At 45.4% G+C, this 27,594-nt stretch overlaps 1 protein-coding gene across 1 annotated transcript; it reads right to left on the bottom strand.

Moving 5' to 3' along the window:
- Positions 1 to 2,312: 2,312 nt before the first annotated feature.
- Positions 2,313 to 12,546, bottom strand: LOC115464925 (nuclear factor 7, brain-like). Its single transcript, XM_030195306.1, has 7 exons — positions 12,322 to 12,546; positions 10,939 to 11,230; positions 9,270 to 9,365; positions 8,867 to 9,100; positions 6,399 to 6,421; positions 5,270 to 5,385; positions 2,313 to 3,135 (listed from the first exon to the last, which is right to left on the bottom strand). Exons 1-7 carry the CDS (start codon positions 12,450 to 12,452, stop codon positions 2,600 to 2,602), a joined length of 1,428 nt encoding a protein of 475 aa, XP_030051166.1. The 5' UTR covers positions 12,453 to 12,546; the 3' UTR covers positions 2,313 to 2,599.
- Between the last annotated feature and the right edge of the window lie 15,048 nt (positions 12,547 to 27,594).

Genomic DNA, 27,594 nt, shown 5'->3' with positions numbered 1-27,594 from the left:
TATGATTTGGGCACCGTCTGGCTATGCCCTATTTTGTAACATGGGCAACCTAAAATTAGATAGTACACAACTCAATAAGGGGCGTGGCCATGAGGGGGTCAGGGGCGGGGCATTCACAAAAGATGTGTGCAGTGTTACAGAATAGCAGGGATCCGGGGCCCAATTTGCATGCCAGGATTTACACCAGGTTTTAGCTGGCATAAATTCTCACGCCCAAAGCTGAGTGCAGAATTTGACGCTCAGTACTATTCTATAAAGAGAGCTTGAATCAACCTTTAGAGAATAGCGTTGAGCCCTGAATTTTCAGTGTGATTTATAGAATTTGGCCCATTAAGTGTATTTTCTCTCCAACAGCCTGTAGGGTTGGAAAGAATAAAACTCTCATGACAATACCCAGGTGGTGCATGCGTTCTTTAAAGATATATGAAAGTCTTATCGTATCTCCCGTCTCTCCTCTAGGTATTCAAATGTAAGTCCTTATGTCTCATCTCATAGAGCTTTCACAGCAGACCAGTGCTTCCCAATCTTTTTTTGTGGCTGTGACTCCATGATTGCGGCCAAATAAAATTGTGACCTAGGCTGCAACCCCAGACATGAATTTTATGACTCAATTTGGGATCCCAGCCCACAGTTTGGGACGCTCTAGTGCAGGGGTTCTCAACCCAGTATTCGGGACACACCTAGCCAGTGGAAGTGTGGAAGTATGCTAATTTATTTCATGCATATTCATTGTGGGTATCCTGAAAACCTGACTGACTAGGTTTTGTCCCAAGTACTGGGTTGAGAATCTTTGCTCTAGTGTAATCATTCTGGTGTCTTTTTTCTGGACCATCAGCCAATGACCTTTCAGATGTACCATCCCTAGAACTGACACAATGCTCCAGATGAGATCTGTAGAGTTTTCATGCTCTCTTTTTCAGTTCTTTTCAACAAGGGGTACAAAAATGTTCTAACCAGTGACTGCATTGTTCCATGCAGCTAACCTGCACTGATCAGCTCAAAGCCAGAAAGGGAGCAGAAAGGTCCACCACTTCCAGCTTTGTTGATTAACATAAACAGAACAGAACATTCAGATCATTTCAATAAAGAAACTCTCTCCACTCCTTGGTTGAAGTTACTGCCTCTCTCAGTACACCCTGGCAATCTCTCAACCCTCTGCCTTGGCACAATATTTGACAGCCTTGAGCACATTAGATTTTCATAAAGCAACTTTCTCACCACAGCCCTTCCCCATTTATCCCCTGCCCCCCCCCCCCCTCCAAATAAAAGTGGAAAAGTATATGTAAACTGCAATGCAGGACCTTCCTGACCTGGTAGCTGAAGAGATTTCTCCCTCTTGGTTTCCCATTCTCCATCAGTCGCCACTAAATGGAGCCAAAGATTTAATAAACAGCCTAGACTCTAGGCCCAGCAGAATGCAATAAAAGTTCAGTGCAGAGAGAACTCTGCTATTGGTCAGAGGTTGGGAGAGGGAACACAGGCAGCTGGGAGTGCTCTGCTATTGGTCAGAGGCTGTGAGAGGGAGTGCAGGCAACTGAGAGCGCTCTTCTATTGGTTACAGGATGTGGGAGAGAGAGAGCACAGGCAGCTGGGAAAGCTCTGCTATTGGTCGGAAGTTATTAGAGGGAGCACAGGCAGCTGGGAGAGCTCTTCTATTGGTCAGAGATTATGGGAGTAAGCACAGGCAGCTGGGAGAGCTCTTCTATTGGTCTGAGGCTGTTGGAGGGAGCAGGGGTAGCTGGGAGGGTTGTGCTATTAGTCAGAAGCTGTGGGTGGGAGCACAGGCAGCTAGGAAATCTTGTCTATTGGTGAGAGTTGTCCTATAAATTAATAGTAGTGGTCATGCTCGCAGGATGGCTCATGAGTTGTACAGAGAGTGATTGGTAGCAGCTGATAGGCACCAAGAGGTTCATTTGTTTCAGATACTGTGGACCGAGCAACACACCTTGTGGCTGTCAGTGCCCCTGTATTTTAATCCCCCACTGAACTGTTCATTGCAGAAGCAAAATCAGATAGAGGGAATGTGGTAGCTCTGGAGAGTAGAGAAGAGATTTCGGCATTCCCAGGTCTGTGGAAATGCCTTGTGGCAGCAAGTGGATCAACTGACATATTCCCAACATCAGAGCAGTGCAGGATCCCCCCCCCCCCCCCCAATAAGATAGACGGCCCTCAGGAAGGCTGCCAGCAGTTCACAAGACCTGTCCCACCTTCAGCTGCTTCCACAGCCTGCTCCAGCCACCCTGGAGCCTAACTGGATGTTACTGATTAGTGCTAGACTGTTCCTGAGTGTGTTTACAAGCTCTAGCTACAGATAAAGATAAAATAATTCACTTTATTGTACTAAGGTAGCTGATGGGTACAATCCAACCAAGTTTTGTAAACAATTCTAACGTTTGTTCTCTTAAGCTTCTGAGGCTGGAATCGTGGTTCTTACAGCTGGTCAGTTGGTGCCTTGTCCCAGTTTGTTTGACCGACATTCTTCACCTTGAAGAGTCCCAGAAATGTCAATCAAGCAAATTTGGACCCGGCCCCACCCGGTCAGCTATAAGAAACTCTTGTAAAATGTCCTTGGCAGTGCCACTGGCCTGTGAGGCCTCTTCTAGAACTGGGGATGAACAATGCGCAGGGGGTCCCCCTTCCCCTCCTTCACACCTGTGAAAAAGAAAGGGTACACCTTCTCCCCAAAGTCGGCAGCATGAAAGGTGTAGAGATGGGTTCGCCGCTCTGGGTCATAGAAAGAGACCCGTCCCGCCTCGTAGTCCAGCAGCACTCCAACCCGCTGTGGCTTCTTCTGAAACATTAATGGCGTAGGTGGTAACGTGAAGGCGCCGTACTCTCCTCCCTCCCGAACCAGAGCCCAGAAGCCATTGCTGGGGCTCAGCCGTATCTCCCCTTTCCGTGTGGCAGACTCCCGCGCTACCCCGAGCCCCCACTCCACCTTCGGCCCCACGACCACCTCCCAGTAATGCTGCCCCCGATCGAAGCCCCCAGACCCTAGCACACAGGCTGCAGGGTCGAAGCGTTCTGGCACATCAGCCACGGCCTTCTTCTTGTCTCCACAGCGGACTTTCACGCCATCCGAGATCACCAGGAAGGGGCTGGCTGTATTTTGGTCCAGTTTCAAGTTCTTGGGAGCTAGAGAAGCAGAGATACATCATGTTGACATAAATGTTCAATCTTCCAGCCCCCAAATCCCACCCACACCATTCCCTCATATAGGCATCATACAGGGGCGTAGCCACGGGTGGGCCTGGACGGGCCCCAGGCCCAGCCACTTTTTCTCCAGGCCCGCCCAGCCTCTTCTGCCCGCTTTCCCCGTCTGTGTGGTCTGCTCCGTTCTCCCTCCAGCACCGGCAATTCCCATAGCCAGCCTTCTGCCAGCGCGCATCGTCGGGGCCTCTTCTCAGGCACGTCCCACCTACTCTGCAACTTCCTGTGTCCCACCTTTGCGGAAAACAGGAAGTTGCAGAGTAGGTGGGACGTGCCTGAGAAGAGTCTCCGACGATGCGCGCTGGCAGAAGGCTGGCTATGGGAATCGCCGGTGCTGGAGGGAGAACAGCACTTCAGGTCAGTAAAAATGACCAGAACTGACCATGGTGCAGGGGGCTGTCGCGGGGGGGGGGGGGGTGGGTGGGTAGTGGATGGAGAGGAAACGCGGCGGTGGGGCGGGTGGGCGGAGAGGAAATGTGAGGCCTGTGCCCACCCAGTCCACCTCCAGGCCCATCTAAAAATTAAACTCTGGCTTCGCTACTGGCATCATAGACTCGTGCACAATGATCTGTGGCAGGAAACATGTGACGTCACAGTGACTGATCGCTCCTGAGGGGGCAGCAGAGTATGGACACTCACAAGTTCTCATCAGCTTTCGGCTGCTTGCTGTATGTGTACATCCCACGTGGAACACCCATGGCACACACATGGCCACACCCCCTTTCAAGATATGAGCTATGGGAATTAGGCACACTACCTTAAAGCAGGGGCGTAGCCAGACCTCACAGTGGGAGGGAGCCACAGCCCAAGGTGGGGGGCACATTTTGATCTGCCACCCCCCCCCCCCCGCTGCCTCGCTGCCCTGCCGCTCCCCACCTACTGCCTCAGCAAATACCTTGGCTGGAGGGAGTCCCCAACCCCCGCCAGCTGATGCCTTCATCCAGCGCCGGTCTCCGGCACTGCCGCATTGCCTGCCCTGCTCTCTCTTCTCCTCATGTCCTGCACGTTCCTTTTAGTGAAATTGAGCATGCTCAGACCTGCGCTGGACGAAGGCTTCAGCTGGCGGGGGTTGGGGACCCCTGCCAGCAAAACCAGCTATGCTACTGCCTTACAGAACATGCCAAACACGCACACAGATCCTAACTGGAGCCAATTAACCTCAATAATTAACTCCAAATTATTGCTGTTAATTGGCTCATTAATCTATTATGTTTCCCACACATCTCAGGATCGTGGCCAAATTTTGACGTGTATATTTGCGTGACCTTAATGGAATCGAGGGGATGGGTGCGATTCTGTAAAAGGAGCTAAGCTCACTTTGTATAATGGCAGAGCTGCTTCCCGAATCTCTTATAGAATTCCAGTCCGCAGTTCTACGCCAAGTTTTAGGTGCAACCATGTATGCCATGTCTAAATGCGGTAGCTGGGTATGTAAATGCAACAATTCTATAGACTGCTTATCCCCCTTCCTTTTGCATTAGCATGTGTGAGAAATTAGGCACGCTCTGTATAGAACAGGGGAAGAAGTCTGTTACTGCGCAACTGGAAATTAGGGCCAATTAGTTCAATTGTCTTATGCCCATAACTGGTGACCAATCTCATGCCTGCCAGCCATTTATAAGAATTTGGAGGATAATTGCATTCTTTCCTGAGAGGGTGCGTATGCAGGCCCCTTGGGACAGATTTTCGTAGTGCCCACTCTTAACGACATTCATTTGAAAACAAAAAAATGAACACGAACATCAACATTTTCTGGGGGCTCATCCCTTGTTTTCTGCCCCCGGGAATTTCTGTGCTACACAGAAGCACATTTACTGAGCTGATGGGATGGTTTTGTCATTTGGAGGAAGCTGGAGTAATATTGTGACCGATAGATCACGGGGAATAATCTAAACCTCTCATTCCGTAGCAGTCTGAGCCGGTACCAGGATTTGCAGCGAGGACTCTTACTAGTTCCCACCCGGGAGGGGGGGGGGGGCTGATTAAACTCAGTCAATACCCTAACCTGGATCAACGTGTTCCACTGTGAATCTTAAACTGGCCCCAGCAAGGGACTTACCTATGTCAAGGATCTGAAACATCTTTTTCCAGATCCAGAACTGGATGGGGCCGGTGTACTTTTCCCCGCTCAGAACTGGCGGCGTCTTGTCCACAGCCTCTATCGCTGGATTGACTCTGTATAAGGCACACAGACAGTCAGTGGCAGAGGTGAGGATAAAAATCAAAATGCAATGAAGTAGGCGACAGAGCCGGGGATTGGTACTCAGGTGCAGGGACATAAGGGACAGGGATGAATACTGAAGGAACGGATTCTGTCTTTTGCTTCCCAAGAGATTGTTTTGGTTTTTTAATCACTGTAAACTGCTAAGAACCTGAAGGTATCAGTGGTATAGAAGGAGGAGTGGCCCAGTGGTTAGAGCACCGGTCTTGCAATCCAGAAGTGGCCGGTTCAAATCCCGCTGCTGCTCCTTGTTATCTTGGGCAAGTCACTTAACCCTCCATTGCCTCAGATACAAACTTAGATTGTGAGCCCTCTGAATGTAACTCACCTTGAGCTACTACTGAAAAAGGTGTGAGCAAAATCTAAATAAATTAATTAAAAAAAAAATTGCCACTAAGCTGTTCCTTGTAGGACACTCCAAGGTGAGTGTTCTTAATAGAATAACACTTAAAGCCGGTATTTACACCAGCTGAAACCCGGTATAAATGCCAGTGCTCGACTCTTGCCATTTGGGTGCAGGAATGGCGGTATTCTGTAACTCTGTGTGCTCCTCCCCTACACCTGCCCATGTCCCCTTTTGAGTTACGCAGGGTTATAGAATAGTGCGAATGAAGACACACGCACAAAATCTATTGCCAACTGATTGTTGACATCAAAGTATTCCTAGTTAACGGCTTGTTAGTTAATTAATTTGCACGCGCACCTTCGATTTGGGCTCCATATATAGAATCCAGAGAAACTGTATTTGCATATATGCTAATATTCTAAGCATTTTCACATGTAATGGCCCCCTCAGCACGAATTTTATGCTGCAGGCTTGTTCTTCAAGTAAGAACTTATATGAAAGGACTACAACTCCCAGAATGCACTTTGCCTTGCATTCATAAATTCCTGGGCTGGATTTCCCAGGAGTTGAGGGGCAGAGAACTGGTTTTCTGTAGAGACTGATCCTCTGTTGGGTTCTTACCTGGCTAGAGTTTCTTTCAGATTCTGTAAAGAGAAATTTCAAGAAATCAGTGATCACTTTCACTCTTTTTCACATGCTCAATTGTCACCTGTAAAGAACCTGGAATCACAATCATACACACACACTTGTGGTTTCCGCAAGGCCTATGTTATTCGACATTTCCGACACTGCCTGTTACCCTAATGCAGTCTTTGGAAATTGCTGCATTTGTATATGTGGATGATATCTATGTGTTAATATAGATCATACTGACCTCCGTGTATCTCGGCAATAAATGCTGAAGTCAGCACTAAAACCTCCTGGCTTCAAACACATAAAATGAAGCTTAATCTGGAGAAAGTGAAAGCCGTGCTATTTTCTGGACCCTCTGACATTTCACTTCCGTTTCCCCTGACAACATCAAATGTGAACATTCACATGGTCTCATTCATAAAAATATTAGGTTGTTACCGTTGATCATGATTTACATTATCAAACCCATGTCTCTTGTGTAACATAGTAACATAGTAGATGACGGCAGATAACGACCTGCACGGTTCATCCAGTCTGCCCAACAAGATAAACTCACATGTGCTACTTTTTGTGTATACCTTACCTTGATTTGTACCTGTCCTTTTCAGGGCACAGACCGTATAAGTCTGCCCAGCACTATCCCCACCTCCAAACCACCAGTCCCGCCTCCCACCACCGGCTCTGGCACAGACCGTATAAGTCTGCCCAGCACCATCTCCGTAGTACAGAAATGTTTGTTTAAACTGAAACAAATTTATTCTATCAAATCAGTCCTTAAAAAATGACTCCACAATTTTCTATTAGCTCAAATAGATTACTGTAACGCTTTTTTTTTTCTTCTGGTTTTAGGCAAAAAGATATTAAAAGACTTCGACAAGTCCAAAACATGGCAGTAAAATTGATTACCAATGCTCAACATTTTGATCATTTATTTATTTTATTTATTAATTATTAGGATTTATTTACCGCCTTTTTGAAGGAAATCACTCAAGGCGGTGTACAGTAAGAATAGATCAAACATGAGCAGGAGGCAATTAGATCATGTTACCCTATTGCTAGAGAGTGAACCCTGACTGCCAGTATCTGCCAGGATACCGTTGCAGATCTTAACCCTGATATAATAAGGCACTAAATTTAGGAATTCTATTTCATATCTCATTACCCCACCTGTACCTTAAGCTCGTCTCAACACCATTTAGTAACTATTCCCTTTTACCGCCCAATCTGTTACGAGTTTTTGATTTTTACACTTTGAAATAACCTGCCATGTCTTGGATCATCAAATAACATATTCACATTATTTCTTTGAAAAAAAAAAGAACCCATTTGTTTTTGATTCCAGCATACACTGGCTAAATCACAGGACTGTGCCGCTTAACGTCGGCTTATGAGGTTGACCACTATAAACAGAGGCCCTTATTTGTAGAAAATGTGTACTTATTTCTTAATATTATTCATTCTTTTAGTGCCAACTGCTGAATTAGCGGTATATGAAATGACAAATAAACTTTCTGAGCCTGTGGAAGTGAGTGCAGGGGCGTATCTGCTATGGGGCCACAGGGGCCTGGCCCCTGCAGATTTACCCCTGGATCCACCCTACCGATGACACTCTCAACCCCCGCACCGCCTGCTGTCACTCCGCTGTCGCACCTCACCTCCCTTTGCTGGCGGGGGACCCCAATCCCCGCCAGCTGAAGTCTCCGTCCTTCCTTCGTTTGGGTTGGTGGTTTCTGACGTCCTGCACGCAAGTTGTACGTGCAGGACGTCAGAAACCACCAAACCCAAACGAAGGAAGGAAGGAAGGACGGAGACTTCGGCTGGCGGGGGTTGGGGTCCCCCGCCAGCAAAGGGAGGTGAGGCGCGATGGCGGAGTGAGCAAAGGAAGGCAGGATGGAGACTTCGGCTGGCGGGCCAACCCCCGCCAGCAACGGGAGGTGGTGAGGTGCGACGGCGGGAGGAGGGGGGTTCAAAGTAGTTGGAGCTGTCTTCCACGAGAGGGGGGGTTTAAAGTAGTCGGGCGGGGGTGGTGGTGGTGGCGTCGGCGTCGTGTTCAGCGGGGGGGGGGGGGGGGGGGGGGGAGGTCAGCGGCGCCGGGGGGGGGGGGCTAAAATGTGCCCCCTCTCCTCGGCTTTGGCCTCCCCTACCGTTGAAGTTCAGATATGCCCCTGAGTGAGTGACGCTGACCTGGGGGCTAAGCTAACCTCTCAGGAAAGGAGAGCACTGGTTCAAAGAGAATATAGGTCCATTCACCAGCAGGAAGGTGTGTCTGCGTCTAAATCCTCTCTCCTGCAGGAAGTGGTGTGCGTCTGTGTCTGTGTGTGTGGTCCGTGTCCTCTTACCTGCAGGAACATGTGTGTGTGTGTGTGTGGGTGTGTGTGTCTGTGCATCCTCTCTTCTGCAGGAAGGGGGGGGGGGTGTCCTGCAGGAAAGTGTGAGGTGTGTGTGCAAACTCTTACCTGCAGGAAGGTGTGGGTGTCTTCCTCCTCCAGCTGTTTCTGCACCTCCTGCATGCCATCCTTCAAGACCTCGAGGCTGTGGCAGAGCCGCTCGATGCGTTTCTCCATGATGCGCTGAAGCTTTTCCTGTTCCTGTTGCAGTTCCTGCAGCAGAGCATCTTCCTCCTCCTGCAGGAGGGCACGAAGCTTCCCAAAGGAATGCTTCACATGAGCCTCCAGCTCCTCAGACCTCTTCTGCTGGGACAAAGGCAAGAGAGAGCAATGGTCGGTTCTCATTGTGAGAGAGAGAATGATAGAGGGACAGAGGGCTGGGGAGAAAGGGAGCAGAAGGGGAGAAAGAAAAAAAAAAAAACAGGAGCAGCGACAGAATGAAGAGAGAGGTCTCGGTGTGAGGGAGGCATACAGTGATCTTCTCCTGCAAGGCCTCGCACTGCTCCTTCAGGGAGTTCTGATGCTGCACCTTCCCTTCCAGCTCCTTCACGGACTCCTTCAGCCGCTCCTGAGGAACCAGAGAAAAAGCATTTCTGAGCCAGGCACAGCACAGGTCCTGCATTTTCCCCAAGTCCATTTTAATAATGTCTGATGGACTTTTCTTTTAGGAAGTGATCCAAACCTTTTTTAAACCCTGCTAAGATAACTGCTTTTACCACATTCTCTGGCAACGAATTCCAGAGTTTAATTACACATTGAGTGAAGAAATATGTGTGTTTGTGGTCATTTCAAATACACTAATACAAAAGTAGGAATCTAAACAATACTGAAAAGGAGTTTGAAAGAAAAACTGGATATGTCTGTGAGAGGATTTTAAATGTTAATCTTGGAGGAATGGAATGGAATACAGCGTTGACTGTATATCTCAATGCTGAACAACTATCAGACATATTCAGGGATTATCATCAAGAAGTTTTTAAGAATATCTCACGATGGACTATAGGAAAGCTGGTATAATTTTGAGGGAATATAGTGCACTTTTGTATATTTAACTTTTTGTAGTGTAAAATCTTTTTGCATTTGAAATAAATTTGTATTTTGTTTATTATATGCTATTATTTAGTATTGAAATTAGTAATTCATTTAAACTTTCTATTTTCTTTTGTTCAGTTTGAATAAACATCAGAAAATAAACTGATGAGAGAGTTAGAATATGTTGAGTACTGTGTGAAATTCAAAAAGATACAGTGAATTTCAAAAAAGGATCAGAGAAGGGCGACCAAAATGATTAAGGGGATGGAACTCCTCTCGTATGAGGAAAGGCTAAAGAGGTTAGGGCTCTTCAGCTTGGAAAAGAGACGGATGAGGGGAGATATGATTGAGGTCTACAAAAATGAGTAGAAGTAAATCGATTTTTTACTCGTTCGAAAAGTACAAAGACTAGGGGACACTAGAGGAAGTTACATGGAAATACTTTTAAAACAATAGGAGGAAATATTTTTTCACTCAACAAATAGTTAAGCTCTGGAACACTTTGCCGGAGGATGTGGTAACAGTGGTTAGCATATCTGGGTATAAAAAAACATTTGGACAAGTTCCTGGAGGAAAAGTCCATAGTCTACTATTGAGACAACATGGGAAGCAACTGCATGTCCTGGGATTCGTAGCATGGAATGTTGATACTCTGAGATTCTGAATGGAATTTTGTTACTCTTTGGGGTTCTGGAATGTTGCTACTCTTTGGGGTTCTACATGCTATTCTTGGGGATTCCGGAATCTTGTTACTCTTTGGGGTTCTGGAATGTTGCTACTCTTTGGGATTCTACATGGAATCTTGCTAATCTTGAAGATACCGGAATCTTGTTGCTCTTTGGGGGTCTGGAATGTTGCTGCTAATTGGGTTTCTGTCAGGTACTTATGACCTGGCTTGGCCAGTGTTTGGAAACAGGATACTGGGCTACATGGATCATTGGTCTGACTCAGTATGGCTTCTCTTATGTTCTTATCTGTTGAGTTGTGTTCATATGGCTTACTAGGGTGAGCTGCAACTCATTTAGTGCAGGTTAACTCAATTTAACACAAGCTACATGACTCTAAGCATTAGGTTACTGTATATGAGAGTGAACCTGCCTATGCTGTACCTTAAACTCCTGCGCTGCGTCCTGATTGTTCAGCACCTCGTGGTACAGGTGCTTCCTGGAGTCTCGGCAGTCCAGGCAGATCAGCTCGGAGTCCGTGATGCAGTAGCGCTCCAGCCTCTTCCCGTGCTCCTTACAAGCAGGTCCTGAAGTCTCCACAACCCGTCCCTGACACCTCAGGTACTCCACAAGTCTGCACAGGAGAGGATTAATCCGCAAGGATTCGCCCTCGCAATCTGTCCCACACTCCGGACAGCGCAGACCTTTCTCCTGCCAGTACTGTGAAATGCATTCCCTGGCAAAGAGGGGGAAAAAAAAGCATTTAGAAATGAAATAGTTAATTCAAGAAAGACTGGGATGGACACAGAGGGGTGGGTGGGAAGGAGTAAAACCTGGGATAAGCACAGAGGATCTTTAACTGTATGTGTGTGGTGGTGGTGGGGGAGGGGGAGGGGGGAGGTGGAAAACCTCAGATAAGCACAGAGGGTGAGGGGAAAAGCATGGGATAAGCCCGTCTTCAAGGCATGTATATGGCAAAACCCAGATTCCCTCATTAAAATAAAAAAGGTTGTTAAAAAAAATACATTCAAAATAATGAGTTAAAAATTCCAAAGAACATAACTGTTTGTAACCACGGCACCTTTCACATTTTTCACTTTTTTTCTCTTTTCTACCAGCAGAGAATCACGTCTTGACATTTAACACACAAGTTTTTATTTGTAAGTTTGGGAGGCCAATGCACTTATCACTTCTTTATTAAACATTAATTAGGTTGCACAATGGTCTCTCCTGTACCCTCTTTTATATTTCAGTTGTCACACATTGAGGGGGATCTTTGATATGATGTCTACGTTCTCATCCCCTCCTGCCCTCCCCCCCAGATGTCTTATTGCTTGTGACATCTGGATCTCTGTGTGGCATTGCTTTTATCCATTAATGTTTCCTCACCACCCTCCAGCCTTCCCTCTCCTCTTCCTCTCTGAACTCAATGTCCACATGTGATCGACAGACAGCACAACTCACCCACCCACTTGAGATCCAGAGCAGAAAATAGAAGTCCCAAACGTTAACCACAGTCTTGCCAGCAACCAAGAGGGCCTTGGGGTGGGATTGGGGGGGGGGGGGGCAATAGATCACAATTTCTGGAAAGGATTTTCTCCCATTGTGTGTCTATGGAAAAAAAAGGCTTCGTATCTCAGGCCTTAGAGATGGGCCTGGCCCGGGTATGTCATTTCCTTCTTCAATTCCTTTGTGCATGCCGGAACAAGGAAGCTGGATTGTGTTTAGTTTTTGATTTAGGGTTTTCATCATGCACTGAAAGCACAGAGGGCTCTAGGAAAATCCTCTGACTCAACTCCCCCCCCACTCCCCCAGCATGGGTCTTACCTGCAGTAGAAGTGCTGACATCGGGACAGCTCCACAGGCTCTGTGAAGGTGAAGGAACAGAGGAAGCACCGAAGATCTGTGGCCAGAGACCCTGGAGAGCAGGAGCCCAGTTCCTCCTGAACCTCCTCCATGAAGTGTTAGGCTACGGGAAGGTGGCAATGGACAACCAGCATCAGGATTTCCTGCCCTCAGCCCTTTGGTCCTCGCCCCCCATCCATTTGTTTTGCTTCCGGATCCAGCTGTGCTGCTTCTCACCACCAGAGGGAACCAAAGTCTATTTCACATGTTCACTGATTCTTCTGAAAACCAAACATATAAAGAGGAATCCAATAAAATGTATATGGAAATATGATGTTTGATTTTAACAAAATATTTCTAAAAAGCAAGGAAAAGACCTCAAAACGCCCGACCGCTTACTTTCAGTTTTGGGTGGCTTTAACTGGGGGCGTGGTGTTCATCACTGGTCATAAAAACCTTGCTTAGAAAGAATTATTTTAATTTATTTCCAAATTTATTTCCAAAAAGATTTTTAACAATTTTGCTCTTTTTTTTTTTTTTACAAAAAAAGGTTTTTTTTTAAATATATTGACAATATCAATGCTAACTTCAAAATTTCTTTAGTTCATAAAAACCTTCACTGATTCTCATGAAGTGCTCTAAAGCAGCTTTACAAAGATAAAGTAAAGTTGAGCACTTATCTGTTGCCTGACGGTGGCCCCATCTGTTTCACTTGTAGGCTTTTTCAAGGGCTGTGCTTCGACAGAGAAAGCATTGAGAAAAAAAGAGCAAAATTGTCTTTTCTCAGACTATAGTCTGGTTCCTTATGGAGTTTCAGTTTAAAAACATAATAATGATTTTGTGCTTGAGTGGAGGAGGTACCTTAGTGGTTACAGCACTGCACTGAGAACCAGGAACCCCTTGTTACAATCTAAATTTTCTACCATTGCCTTGGTAGAAAAATTAGATTGTAACCCCCCACCCACTCCCCGAGACAGGGAAATATCTATGTGGTGTGTGGAAAAAAACGGGACACCTTATATACTTTGCAATTGTTTCAACATTTAGGGATCCTTTTACTAAGGCATGCTGAAAAATGGCTTGTGGTAGTGTAGGCGTGGGTTTTGGGCGCCTGCCAATCCATTTTTCAGTGCACCTGTGAAAAAGGCCTTTTTTTCTTGGCCAAAAATGGGCATGCGGCAAAATCAAAATAGCCGTGCGTCCATTTTGGGTCTGAGAGCTTACCGCCAGCTATTGACCTAGCGGTAAAGAATCCAGGCGGTAATGACCTACACGCGTCCGAAAATGAAAAATATTATTCGGACGCACACCAAAAATGAAATTACTGCAAGAGTCACACGTTAGTTGGACGGTAAACTCCATTTTGATGCATGTTGGGAGCGTGTAGACGCTTATGCGGCTTAAGTAAAAGGGACCCCTTAGTTTTATTTATTTATTTGTTGTATTTGTATCACACATTTTCTCACCTATTTGCAGGCTCAATGTGGTTTACATTGTTCCGTCATGGCGATCGCCATTTCCGGAGTGAGAGATACAAGTGGTATTACATTAAAGATCATGAGTACATTACAAGTTACATTACATTACAGGGTACAAGTTACATTACATTAAAGATCATGAGTAGTTTGACCTTTGAAAATACATTTGTATGTCTCTTTTTCTTAGTTAATTCATAATTTGTGTTCAAAGTGTCCTCCTTCAACCTTGACACACTCACAAAGTCTTCAACTCCACTGAGCCGTTGGCTCAATGAATTCTGGGGTTTTAATCAAGAGCTGAACCATTTTGTGAGCTCAATGTGCCGAGGCTCCATCCTGAAGAAAATTAAAGTGCTCAGAAATGTCTCGAACTTCAGGCAGACGTTTCTGCTGCAGTAGGGTGTTTTTGGGTTATTTGGAAAAATGTTGGGGGTCCTGTTTTTTTTTTTTTGTACCTGACTCAACATTAGGGGCAGAGGCCTAAATGTTCACTTTAATTGGAAACAAAGAAAAACAACAAGTACAAACTCACGCATGCACTATGGAATAACCAGGCCTAGATTGGCCTGTCTTGAACAAAAATGGAACCCAAACTTGAGGACCGAGTCCTTCTAGGCGGATCACAAATCAACATACATAACAAAAACAATAAAACAGTAACAGACACTGAATTATACAATACTCAAAACAAACAAATCAGCCCCTTGCATGTTCAAACAAATATGTCTTTAGTAACTTACCAAATTGAACCCTACTGCTACACAGTCTCAAGTAACCTGGTGATTTGTTCCAGATTTCTGGACTCACTATCAAAAATGTAGTGTTCTCTGTGGAGGAGTGGCCTAGTGGTTAGGGTGGTGGACTTTGGTCCTGGGGAACTGAGGAACTGAGTTCAATTCCCACTTCAGGCACAGGCAGCTCCTTGTGACTCTGGGCAAGTCACTTAACCCTCCATTGCCCCATGTAAGCCGCATTGAGCCTGCCATGAGTGGGAAATAAAATAGATACTATTGGAGATTCTACATGGAATGTTGCTATTCCACTAGCAACATTCCATGTAGAAGGCCGCGCAGGCTTCTGTTTCTGTGAGTCTGACGTCCTGCACGTGCAGGACGTCAGACTCACAGAAGCAGAAGCCTGCGCGGCCACATTGGTGATCTGCAAGGGCCGACTTCTAGTGGAATAGCAACATTCCATGTAGAATCTCAAATAGTAGCAACAGTGGAGGAGTGGCCTAGTGGTTAGGGTGGTGGACTTTGGTCCTGGGGAACTGAGGAACATAAAATAGATATTATTGGAGATTCTAGATGGAATGTTGCTATTCCACTAGCAACATTCCATGTAAAAGGCTGCGCAGGTTTCTGTTTCTGTGAGTCTGACGTCCTGTCAGACTCACAGAAGCAGAAGCCTGCACGGCCACATTGGTGATCTGCAAGGGCCAACTTCTACATGGAATGTTGGAATAGCAACATTCCATGTGTAGAATCTCAAATAGTAGCAACAGTGGAGGAGTGGCCTAGTGATTAGGGTGGTGGACTTTGGTCCTGGGGAACTGAGGAACTGAGTTTGATTCCCACTTCAGGCACAGGCAGCTCCTTGTGACTCTGGGCAAGTCACTTAACCCTCCATTGCCCCATGTAAGCCGTATTGAGCCTGCCATGAGTGGGAAAGCGCGGGGTACAAATGTAACAAAAATAAATAAATAAATTAGCATATGCTACAGTTTGCAGCTTTTTGTGACTTAGTCGTGATTGAAAAAGGTTTAGACCAAGAAGTCTAACTTTTAGCCCTGGACGTCTTTGATTTGTTCCATTACGGCAGAAAAGTGTCTGGGTTTTGGGAATGCCCAAATCCCACCCCAACATTGCCCCCTTGTGACTTGCACACACTGCAGAGGAAAAGGTCTTAAACCTGAGTTTTGAAAATCGCAATTTGGACGTTTTTCAGAGAAAAACATCCAAACGCCACTTTATGCCATTTTTCAGACATTTTTTTCTTTCAAAAATGAGCCCCTATTTAACCCTAATATATTTCTAATGGCTGGTAAGTCTGAAGGACGTCAAATTTCTTCATGATTACAATTTCTGATGTAGGAAATCTTTAGTTTCTCCCCAAAACAAGGATGAATAGATTTGCCTTCAGAATTACCAACTGTTACCTAAAGTGGATATCTTTTTTTGGATAATTTAACACATTTCTAGACCAGTGTTTAGCAAAGTCAGATCCAAACGGTTATGGAAATCTGCAGGGTCAACCCAACAAAGCAAAAAAGACCCAGAAGGAGGAAAGAGCAATATACTTCAGGCATTCAGGCTTCTAGATATCATAGGGAGGAGATTTCCTTTACTACACTCAATGAAAGGCAGGGTAACTCCTAAAATATTCCAAAGTTTTTCATAAGCTTTAGCTGCCTTTCACAATTATAAATATATTTACATAGTCTGAGAATTGTTTTCAATTCCTGTCCTTTTCAAAAGACATTAATTTGTCTGTGTCCTTCTGTCTGTCCTATCCTTATCCTTATCGGTCCTGTCTGTCTGTCCTGATTTAGATTGTAAGCTCTTTTGAGCAGGGACTGTCTTTCTTCATGTTCAATTGTGAAGCGCTGCCTACGACTGGTAGCGCTATAGAAATGATTTATAGTAGTAGTAGTAGTAGTAGTGGATGCGATTCAGGAAGGGAGAGAAAGCTTCATGGTTACAAAGTCAACATGTGTCTTTTGCCATGAATTACTTTGTAACCACATTTCAGAAACAAACTATCCAGGTATCTGTAAGAATGTGTTAGTTGTGAAACCAAAGCTGCATTAAACAACTTTACTTCATGCTGTTTGGGCTAAGGGGTAGGGCCTAAGAAGCAAGATCTGTGGGTTTCCTAGCTGTGAAACTATAATGGTTTTCAAATGCAGTGCAAATTATAGCAGTTTTTAAAAATACATCGCAAACAGAACAGGCAAGGTAAGAACAGGCACAGGTAGCTAGCTCCAAGTCACTTAACCCTCCATTGCCCCATGTAAGCCGCATTGAGCCTACCATGAGTGGGAAAGCACAGGGTACAAATGTAACAAAAATTTGCCAGGTAGAAATGAGAGGGAAGGAATGCAGAAAATGTGGCTTATCTCAGACAGTGAGGCTTCAGTCCAAACCCGTGTTTGCCCTTTTGCACTTGCTCACATTAAAAGTCATCTGCCATTTAGATGCCCAGTCTTCCAGTCTTGTAAGGTCCCCTTGTAATTTTTCACAATCCTCTTGCGATTTAACACATTTGAATAACTTTGTTTTGTCAGCAAATTTAATTACCTCACTGGTTACTCCCATCTGTAGATCATTTATAAATATATAAAGACCTCTGGGGAACCCCACTAACTGCCCTTCTCCATTGAGAAAACTGACCATTTAATCCTACTCTCTGCTTTCTACCTTTTAACTAGTTTTTAATCCACAATAGAACACTACCTCCTATCCCATGACTTTCCAATTTCCTCTGGAGTCTTTCATGGCGTACTTTGTCAAACACCTTTTGAAAATCCAGACACACAATATCAACCGGCTCACCTTTATCTACATTTGTATTTATTTATTAGGATTTATTTATCGCCTTTATGAAGGAATTCACTCAAGACGCTTGATTTTAAAGATAAATTACATGTTACTAACAATAGTTAAGGAAGTTCATTTTTTCACAGTACTGTCAGTACTCGGGGATGAATACCATCTGGTCGAGATTTGCTACTCTTTAAAAGTACACAATAATTCATCAGATGGAGAGAACTTAGCCCCACTAAAGATTTATAAATCATACAGGCTATCTTAAAATCAATTCTGGTTCATATCAGAAGCCAATGAAGTTTCTTCAACAAAAGAGAAGTCCTCTCTTTGTGGTCTAAGAAAGAGAAAGATTGTATACAATCCATATATCTAGTTGGGATTGTTTTCTTCTTATCTTGTATTAATGTGCAGTCATCTCTGTATTACTGTTTGCAAGTGACCCTTGTAAAATGAAAAATTATAAATGATTTAAAAAAAAAAGAGAAGTCCTCTTAAACTTAGCACCCATGAGTGATCAGCCTTGCCGCAGTATTTCAACAATTTTACAGAAATTCCACCACACAAAGAATATTCAGTAATCTAGATAAGGTAGAAGAAATGCTCGTTCAATGCATCTAAAACATTGAAAATTCAAAGATGAACGAACAGCCCTCGGCTGTCGTAATCAATAAAAATAATTGTTTTAACCAGAGCATTGACATGCATCTTCTAATATCAGCTCGGAGTCTAATATTGCACCCAAAACTTTCTCCTCTTCCCTCACGAAACACAGGGTCCAATATCTAGCCCCCAGTGGTCAGCGATTTCTACAGCATGGGCCACTGTAGGCAGAAACAGACCCAGATATTCAGAGCTGGGTCTAACTTGGGCAGCAGGACTGAATATCGGGAAGGTATCCGGTTGCCAGCCGATTTTCTGATTTATCTGGGCACTTCCCAGTTAGTTGACTGAAAATTGCTGCCAATCAGGTAAATCTGGACTGCTCGGGCACTACAGGTAATGCCACAGCTCTGCCCAGATTTTCAGTGGCACCTGTCTGCTCATGAGCCTCTGAACATCTGGATCACCCACCAGTTAGGTGAATTAACCATGGAGGAGCCCACAGTTTTTCCTTCTTTGGTGGGAAGCCTGTGATTTTCTCTGTTAATTTCAAGAAGTGTGCATCTTTTCTCTGTTGGATTTTGCACACTACAGGAGGGAATGCATTTCTGTTTCTCTTTGCCCGGTGTTGCACTACAGGCTGAGGGGAGATATGATAAATGAGTGGAGTGGAACGGGTAGACATATGTTTACTCTTTCCAACAATACTAGTATTAGGGGGCATGCGATGAAGCTACAAAGTAGTAAATTTAAAATGAAACGGAGAAATGTTTTCTTCACTCAACATGTAATTAAACTCTGGAATTCGTTGCCAGAAAATGTGGTAAAGGCGGTTAGCTTAGCAGAGTTGAAAAAAAAGGTTTGGATGGCTTCCTAAAGGAAAAGTCCATAGACCATTATTAAATTGGACTTGGGGAAAATCCACTATTTCTGGGATAAGCATTATAAAATGTTTTGTACTTTTTTGGGGATCTTGCTAGGCATTTGTGACCTGGATTGGCCACTGTTGGAAACAGGTTGCTGGGCCTGATGAACCTTTGGTCTGTCCCAGTGTGGCGATACTTATGTACTTATGAGTCTGGCTTTCTTTGGCCCCTCTGGTTCAGATTTTGCCTGCATGTTTATATTTCTAATGTGTGATTCCCCCTTTATTCTCTGTAGTGAAGGTCTGCTCTCTCCTCCTCTTCTCCTGTTTGACTTTCTCTTTCTCTCTCACCCCTCCCTCCATCCTTGCCTCTGATCTGAGTCCCGCTGGCTGGGGATCCTAATTCAATAAAATGTTTTCTGTAATGGTTTTTCCCTGACTACAATCTCCTTTTTCATTTACTATGTCTTTCAAAAATCCAAGGAAAGGGACTGGATGGAACAGGACATTCCTAGGTGTGTCCATGCCAGTCCCCAGACTGGGGTGGTGAATGGGGTTCAGAATTGGGGGAAGGGCAGTAAGTTTCCAAGCCTAAACTTTTCCAGCTGATGAGAAATGTTGGTTGGGGGGGGGGCAGAGAAATGGGGATGGAGAACTGAAAGATTATAGGGGTGGGGGTGTTGTTGGGGAGGCAGCAGTGAACCCCTAATCCTGATCTTGCTGAAGCGTCTGTGGGGAGTCTCCAAATGTCTGTGAGAATGAGACACTGGTGGCAGAGAGGGGGGTGTCAGGGGTCTGCCAAAGAGAGCCATTGCCATAGAGAGGTGCAAGGAATTTGTAGCTAACAATGCAGCTGATTTTACCCCTCCCACCTCTCCCTTCCCCCTAGCCGCCGGCAGGAATTTTGATTTTAAATGGGGATTAAAGCCAGCACAGAAGAAATGGGAAGACCCATTTTCTGGCTAGGGTGTTAGTGCAGGACCAGTGCCCTCTGTCACTTAAGCACCCTGTCCCATCCTATCCACAACCCCCCCCCCCCAATACAGATATACACACACATACATCCTCTTTCCAACCCCCTTTTGATCCGAAATGTCCTTCTGCATTCCTCACTGTCCTATGAAAAGCTCTGCAGTAAAACTAAGCTCCCCCCCCCCCCCAGCCCTGCAAATCCTTTCTTCCTGCTGGTAGGCTTTCTACAAGGTTCAAATAAAACAAAATAAAACATGGAAAAGAAAATAAGATGATGATACCTTTTTTATTGGACATAACTTAATACATTTTTTGATTAGCTTTCAAAGGTTGACCTTCTTCGTCAGATCGGAAATAAGCAAATGTTGGTAGATGACAGTATATATAAGTGAAACATCAAAGCATTTCAGTGACAGTCTAACAGGATGGGGGGTGGCAGTGGCGTAGCAGGGGGGGCTGCCACCCGGGGCGGGGCGGTTCGCTGTTGCACCTTCCGGGTGCAGCATGATGACACCCCCCGACCAGCTCCCGCACCCTACCTTTAAAAATAATATCGGGAGGTGAGGCGCAGCGCCTCACGCCTGCCCTGCACGTAAAAGAAATGTGGACCGTCGGGCCTTCTCTCGTTCTGTCTGTCCCGCCCTTGCGGAAATAGGAAGTTGCGTCAGCGGAGGGCGGGACAGATAGAGCGAGGGAAGACCCAACGGTCCACATTTCTTTTACGTGCAGGGCAGGCGCGAGGCGCTGCGCCTCGCCTCCCGATATTCTTTTTAAAGGTAGGGTGCAGGGGTGGGGGGTGTCGATTCGCCGAGGGGGGGAGCTGGCAGGGAGCACCCCCCCTCTGAGCTGACACCCGGGGCGGACCGCCCCTCCCGCCCTCCCCTTGCTACGCCACTGGGGGGTGGATAGGTGAGAGACAGGAAGAGTCTGTTAGACTGTCACTTCCTGTTAGACTGTCACTGAAATGCTTTGATGTTTCACTTATATATACTGTCATCTACCAACATTTGCTTATTTCCGATCTGACGAAGGGCAACCTTCGAAAGCTAATCAAGAAATGTACTAAGTTATGTCCAATAAAAAAGGTATCATCTTATTTTCTTTTCCATGTTTTATTTCTATTGATTACCTTTAAAAGTGGACTAACACGGCTACCACACCTCTCTATACAAGGTACAAGGATGCCCACAGTGTCACAGAGGGTAAGTCCAGGACTGAATTTATCTTTGACATGGTGCCAGGAGGCACCCTTGCACCCCTGAGTGAGATGTGCCATTAGATAAATAGGAGAAAGAGAGGGGCTCCCTGAGGCTCTGGAGAAGAAGCCGAAATTCTAGAATAAATGTTGGCACATCTGTATAACATCAAGTGTTTTCACTCTTAGGCCCTCTGGAGGGCAGGCAGGGTCAGATGTCATAGAAGGGCTGAGAGGTATAACTCCTGATCTATTCACCCCCCCTCCATGATCCAGATCCTTAAATAACTTAACCCCCCCCCCCTAAGTACATCAAACATCTTACCAGCTGACATCCCGACTTCCTTCTACTGCCCCACTTTAACATCCCAAATAGTCATAGCACAAGCCTTGACTTCAAAGCCATTTTGCTGGAGTTTACTCTGATATTTTAAGACCCTGCACTCTCTGTATTATGCTCCAGCCTCCTTTAGTATTTTCAGTCCCTGCACTCTCTGCATTTTGCTGGAGTCTCCTCTGGTATTTTCAGTCCTTACACATTTTGCCAGTCCCCTGCCTTTCAGTATTCTCGTCTGTCTGAATACCTAGTAAAACCAGCATCATCTAGGCAAACTTCCAAGAAATCTACAGCAAAGCTCTTAATACAATTTGAGGGAAAGAGGTTAAAATTTTTCAGTGCATTGGGGTCTGCAAGTAGCACAGAAGATGATGTAAGAGACCTATCTCTATCATAAGTACATAAGTAGTGCCATACTGGGAAAGACCAAAGGTCCATCTAGCCCAGCATCCTGTCACCGACAGTGGCCAATCCAGGTCAAGGGCACCTGGCACGCTCCCTAAACGTAAAAACATTCCAGACAAGTTATACCTAAAAATGCGGAATTTTTCTAAGTCCATTTAATAGCGGTCTATGGACTTGTCCTTTAGGAATCTATCTAACCCCTTTTTAAACTCCGTCAAGCTAACCGCCCGTACCACGTTCTCCGGCAACGAATTCCAGAGTCTAATTACACGTTGGGTGAAGAAAAATTTTCTCCGATTCGTTTTAAATTTACCACACTGTAGCTTCAACTCATGAAAAGGTTTTTGAGGGTGATGATGTGGAGGAACTGAAAGAAATCTCAATGAACCTGGAAGATGCACTGAACCAAATCAACAAATTAAAGAGTAGTAAATCACCTGGACTGGATGGCATGCATCCTAGAGTACTGAATGAACTCAAACATGAAATTGCTGATCTGTTGTTAGTGATCTGTAACCTGTCCTTAAAATCATTCATAGTACCTGAAGACTGGAGGGTGGCCAATGAAACACCTATTTTTTAAAAAGGCTCCAGGCATGATCCGGGAAATTGCAGACCTATAAGCCTGATGTCAGTGCTGGGTAAAATAGTGGAAACTATTATAAAGAATAAAATTATGGAACACAAAGACAAAAATGGTTTAGTGGGACAGAATCAGCATGAGGTCAGCCAAGGGAGGTCTTGCCTCACCAATTTGCTTCATTTCTTTGAAGGCGTAAATAAACATGTGGATGAAGGTGAGCTGGTTGATGTAGTGTATCTGAATTTTCAGAAAGCTTTGACAAAGTTCCTCATGAGATACTCCTGAGGGGGAAAAAAACAGTCATAGGATATCTGTTATGGATTAGGAATTGATTATTGGACAAAAAATAGAGGGTAGGGTTAAATAGCCAGTTTTCTCAATGAAGGAGGGTAAATAGTGGAGTGCCACAGGGATCTGTACTGGGACCGGTGCTATTTAACATATTTATAAATGATCTAGAAATTGGAATGACAAATGAGGTGATTAAATTTGTACTGACACCAAATTACTCAAAGGCGCTAAAACACATGCGGACAGTGAAATATTGCAGGAAGACCTTAGGGAACTGGAAGACTGGGCATCCAAATGGCAGATGAAATTTAATGTGGAAAATGCAAAGTGATGCACATTGAGAAGAATAATTTGCATCATAGTTACCTGATGCTGGTCCACCTTGGGAGTTGGCACCCAAGAAAAAGATCTAGGTGTCATTGTAAACAATACACTGAAATCTTCTTCCAGTGTGTGGCAGTTTAAAAAGCAAACAAGATACTAAGAATTATTAGGAGAGGGATGCAAAATAAGACCAAAACTATTATTAAGCCTCTGTATCACTCCGCAGTTCGACCTCACCTTGAGTAGGCGATCAGTTCTGGTCGCCATATCTCAAAGAAGATATAGAAGAATTAGAAAAGGTTCAAAGAAGGACAACCAAAATGATAAAGGGGATGGAACTCCTCTCATATGAGGAAAGGTTAAAGAGATTAGGGCTCGTCAGTTTGGAAAAGAGACGGCTGAGGGGAGATATGATTGAGGTCTATAAAATCCTGAGTGATGTAGAACAAGTAGAAGTGAATCGATTTTTTACTCTTTCAACAAGTAGAAAGACCAGAGGACACTCAATGAAGTTACATGGAAACACTTTTAAAACAAATAGGAAGAAATATTTTTTTCACTCAATGAATAAGCTGTGGAACTCGTTGTCGGAGGATGTGGTAATAGTGGTTAGTGTATCTGGTTTTAAAAAAGATTTGGACAGGTTCCTGGCGGAAAAGTCCATAGTCTGTTATTAAGACAGACATGGGAGGCAACTGCTTACCCTGGAATTGGTAGCATGGGGTGTTGCTACTGGGTACTTGTGACCTGGATGGTCAAAAACAGGATACTGGGCTAGATGGACCATTGGCCTGACCCAGTATGGCTATTCTTATGTTTTTATCTAGTTCCAGGCTGGGGATTTGGGGATAGTCCTGGATTTCTGACCATGCATTATGGGTCTTGCAGCTCAGATTTCAATGGGCAGGATCAGGCACTACCAATCCCACACTGCTTTGGGATGTAAATTCAAAAGTGGGACTGGTCAAAAAGTTATTATCTGAATGACAGCCCTATCTCTGCCCCCTCCCAACCAGTCATTTTACCAGACGGTTCCCTTGATGTTCTCAAGTATAAGGTATAGACAGTGTTCCCCCTTACCAACCCGTAGTCTTGTCCAAATAGGGCAGCCAGATCCCAAGAGGGGAGAAGAGGAAAACATTAGATGAATTTTCCACTTTTGCTGTGTGTGTTCAGACAATGTGCTTACATCCTGCTGGCCCGGAGCCTGGAGTTCTGACACTGGTAAATGTTAAATGGATCAGATCCTCCTCCCCCCCTCCCAGCCCACTCAGTCTGATTCCTTTCGAATGAGATCTTGAATCCTTGCTTTCCCACTGACTTGGGGAGATGTCTGGTTTAAATGGTGCAGTCTCTTTCCTGCCAACAGCATGAACAGAGGGAGAGAGGAGGATGGACAAGGCTAAAATACTTTTCCAGCCCCCCCCAAACCTATTATCTTTAGAACTACTACTACTTAACATTTCTAAAGCGCTACTAGGGTTACGCAGCGCTGTACAGTTTAACATAAAAGGACAGTCCCTGCTGAAGGAGCTTACAATCTAATGGACAACATGTGCAGACAGTCAAATAGGGGCAGTCAAATTGGGCAGTCTAGATTTCCTGAATAGAGGTATGAAGGTTAGGTGCCGAAGGCGACATTGAAGAGGTGGGCTTTGAGCAAGGATTTGAAGATGGGCAGGGAGGGGGCTTGGCGTAAGGGCTCAGGGAGTTTATTCCAAGCATAGGGTGAGGCGAGGCAGAAAGGGCGGAGCCCTCCCAGTCCTCAGGACACACCTAGCCAGTCAGGTTTTCAGGATATCCACAATGAATATGCATGAGAGAAATTTGCATATGATGTAGGTAGGCTTGCAAATATATCTCAAGCATATTCATTGTGGGTATCCTGGGTTGAGAACCCTTGCCTTAAAAGTGCAGAGTCATCAAGTTACCCAGTTTCAGGAGGGAGATGTTTTGGCCAGCCTTGGTTTTAACCTTACATTCTAAAGCAGTGTGGGATTTGTAGTCCCAGATTCTGCCCATTGACATCAGCACTGTGGATCCCATAATGCACCAGGATGAGACATGCAGGACTGGCCTAAAATCTCCCTCCTGAGTAACTTGGAAGCCCTGCCCTAAATATCTTTCAGTCCAGGCTGTGCCCTTGCAAGTTACGTGTGTCACACAGTGAGCGCCAGTGGAATTACAACTCAGATCTGCTTCCAGAGTCCTACCTTTGACTGTTTCTTGGAGGGATGCTTCGGTTACAGCTCCCAGCATGCAATAGAGTAAAACCAGGACTGGAGCAGCCTGTTCAACCAGGCACCAGTTAGGAAAGGTGTCCAAACCAGGAAAGACTCCCAGTCCTATTTTCATGGAATCCTAAAGTCATCCTCAACATCTTCCCTCCGTTCCCAGTTTACTTATTTACATTTCAGAGATGCCCAGGTGACAAGAAACATGGAAACATCTCCGTTCCTCTTCCTCCTACTTCTTTAGTCAGGAACCCTGGTCATACGTTGATCTGTGGTGGTCCGGTTGGCTGTCCTTCCTCTGCGCTTGATGTATTTATAACTGTTACCTCATCCCCCCACCCACCCACCCTTCCACTGATTACATAGACAGGAAACCATTTCTTCCTGTGATGTTCTCTCTCTCTTTCCCTCAGTCTCTGCATTACATCACTAGCCTGGTGGTCCACGGAGAGCTTGTCTCAATACAGGAATGTAGGTCTTGGCAACACATCATAAGGGGTCACAACTGGTCAGTGATATCCAATACCAGAACCTTCTTTTCCGCCATATCATGCTGAGTGACCATATGCAGCATCCAGGACGAGGAGGCTCGAGGTAGGGGGCCACATTGTGCTGTATGACAAAGCCAGCCATCACATCCTGGTGTGACATGTCCGGACAGAATCACCCCCTACATGTTACTTATGGACAGAACCCAACTGATAAAGGGAGAAGAGTGATGAGTTCACCCCTGGTCCCATCATGTCTGTGCAGGTGGGATGAAGATATGGAAGACTTCTGGTACCTCAGGATCGACAGAAGAGAAGGGTTGAGGAACTCTTATCAGCGCTGCCTGGGAGCGATTAAAATGCCCTGGCAAACTCCATTCTGAAAATACTTCCAGTTTTCCACCACCTGAAGATCTTGGCTGCCACGCTCTTGGTCATTCCCAGAGTACAGCAGTGGGCTGAGAGCCAGAGAAGTGTGGTTCAAATCCCACTGGAGCTCCGTATGATCTCGGGCAAGTCATTTACTCGTTCATTGGTTCAGGTAGATTGTAAGCCCTCAGGGACAGGGAACTATCCCTAAAACCTGTAGTCTTCTCATCTTGAATTCAGGTTGCTGGAAAAACAAATAATCAGACTGAAAGGTCTAAATCTGCAAGAAGCCAGCCTCTCATTCCAGCATCACATCTGAAACACTGAACAGCTTGAACCCTGAGACACCCCAACTGATCACCATTCATAGAAGCTTCCACGTTACTCAGTGTCTGGAGAGAGATTTTAACCAGTTCTGGATTTATCAACACCCCATCCTGTGGAATTATGGGACCCGCAGTGCAGATTTCAATAAGTAGAATCAGGGACTACAAATCCCACACTGCTTTCGGATGTCAGTTTAAAAGCAGGACTAGCCAAAAAGTCTCCGTCCTGGAACTCAGTAACCCTTTCACACAACCTGCATAGAGCGACCATGGTTTAAGCCCAAACTTCAAAGAGCCTGGAGAGGTTGGATGCCCTGGACAGTGGCGTGGCTAGTTTGGTAGCTGTGTGGTTATTAAAAAGCCTGGTGCTATGACATGAAAAGGGATCCGAGTGTTGGCTTTAGTGGTGGTTCTCTAAGAATTATAGAGCAAGATGCAATGGTTGGAGGTGGCCTCCCAGTGGAGGAGGTGGAGGGTACCGGCACATCCTGGCCACGCTGGGGACGGACATGAAGAGCAGTGGTAGGAAGGGGGTAGAAAAGTTGGGGTGGTGGGTGGGACGTGGAAATTCATACACTCATCTGCCTAAAGTGGATGAATCAGAACTGGGAAGACTGGAAGGGACAAGCTTATCTTTTCGACAGTGGCGTGGCCAGGGTGGGCCATGCCCACCCACTTTGGGCTCAGGCCCACCCAGTAGCAGCACACCTATGCTGATTCCCTAGCCCCACCAGCTAAAAACTCCCAACTATTGTCCCTCCTGCATACCTTGTAAATAGCAGATGGCATGCAGGTGAGACAAGGAGAGACCAAATCACCTGTGGGAGAGGGAGGGGTTCTTCTGCCCACCCATCTTGAGTTCAGGCCCACCCAAAGTTGGGTGTCTGGCTACGCCCCTGCTTTTCGATCAGGGGTAATGTCTCCAAACAGATTAGTTTTGTGTGCAAAGATTAGGTGCTACTTATTCAGCGCAGAAAAATGCAGAAATGGGTCCAAAATGGTAGATCCACACGAAAACACATGTACATGATCATTTATAGAATATCGCCTGTTTCCATGGGCGGGTTAGGGGCGCTCCCTTAAAATGTGTAGTTTTGAGGCGACTTCAAACGCTGCAAAATACAGCTGCACGGTTAATACGTAGGGCTTCTAAGTCTGAGAGAGTCACTCTCCTGATTTTAAAGTTGCACTGGCTACCGGTTGTGGCACGAACGATTTTTAAATTCTGTTCCTTAAATTT

This window comes from Microcaecilia unicolor, chromosome 3 (assembly GCF_901765095.1).
Source record: "Microcaecilia unicolor chromosome 3, aMicUni1.1, whole genome shotgun sequence".
NCBI classification, from domain to species: Eukaryota; Metazoa; Chordata; class Amphibia; order Gymnophiona; family Siphonopidae; genus Microcaecilia; species Microcaecilia unicolor.
Note: the sequence above shows the minus strand (reverse complement) of the source record. Positions and strands in the feature narration are given on the sequence as shown.

What these genes read in the sequence shown, in the direction of transcription:
- LOC115464925 (XM_030195306.1), bottom strand. Translation starts at nt 12,452, where the DNA reads ATGGAGGAGGTTCAGGAGGAACTGGGCTCCTGCTCTCCAGGGTCTCTG. An exon ending in CCTTGCAGGAGAAGATCACT is followed by an intron (nt 9,101 to 9,269) that starts GTATGCCTCCCT and finishes TTGTCCCAGCAG; the next exon opens with AAGAGGTCTGAGGAGCTGGA. An exon ending in ACACCCACACCTTCCTGCAG is followed by an intron (nt 6,422 to 8,866) that starts GTAAGAGTTTGC and finishes TTCTCTTTACAG; the next exon opens with AATCTGAAAGAAACTCTAGC.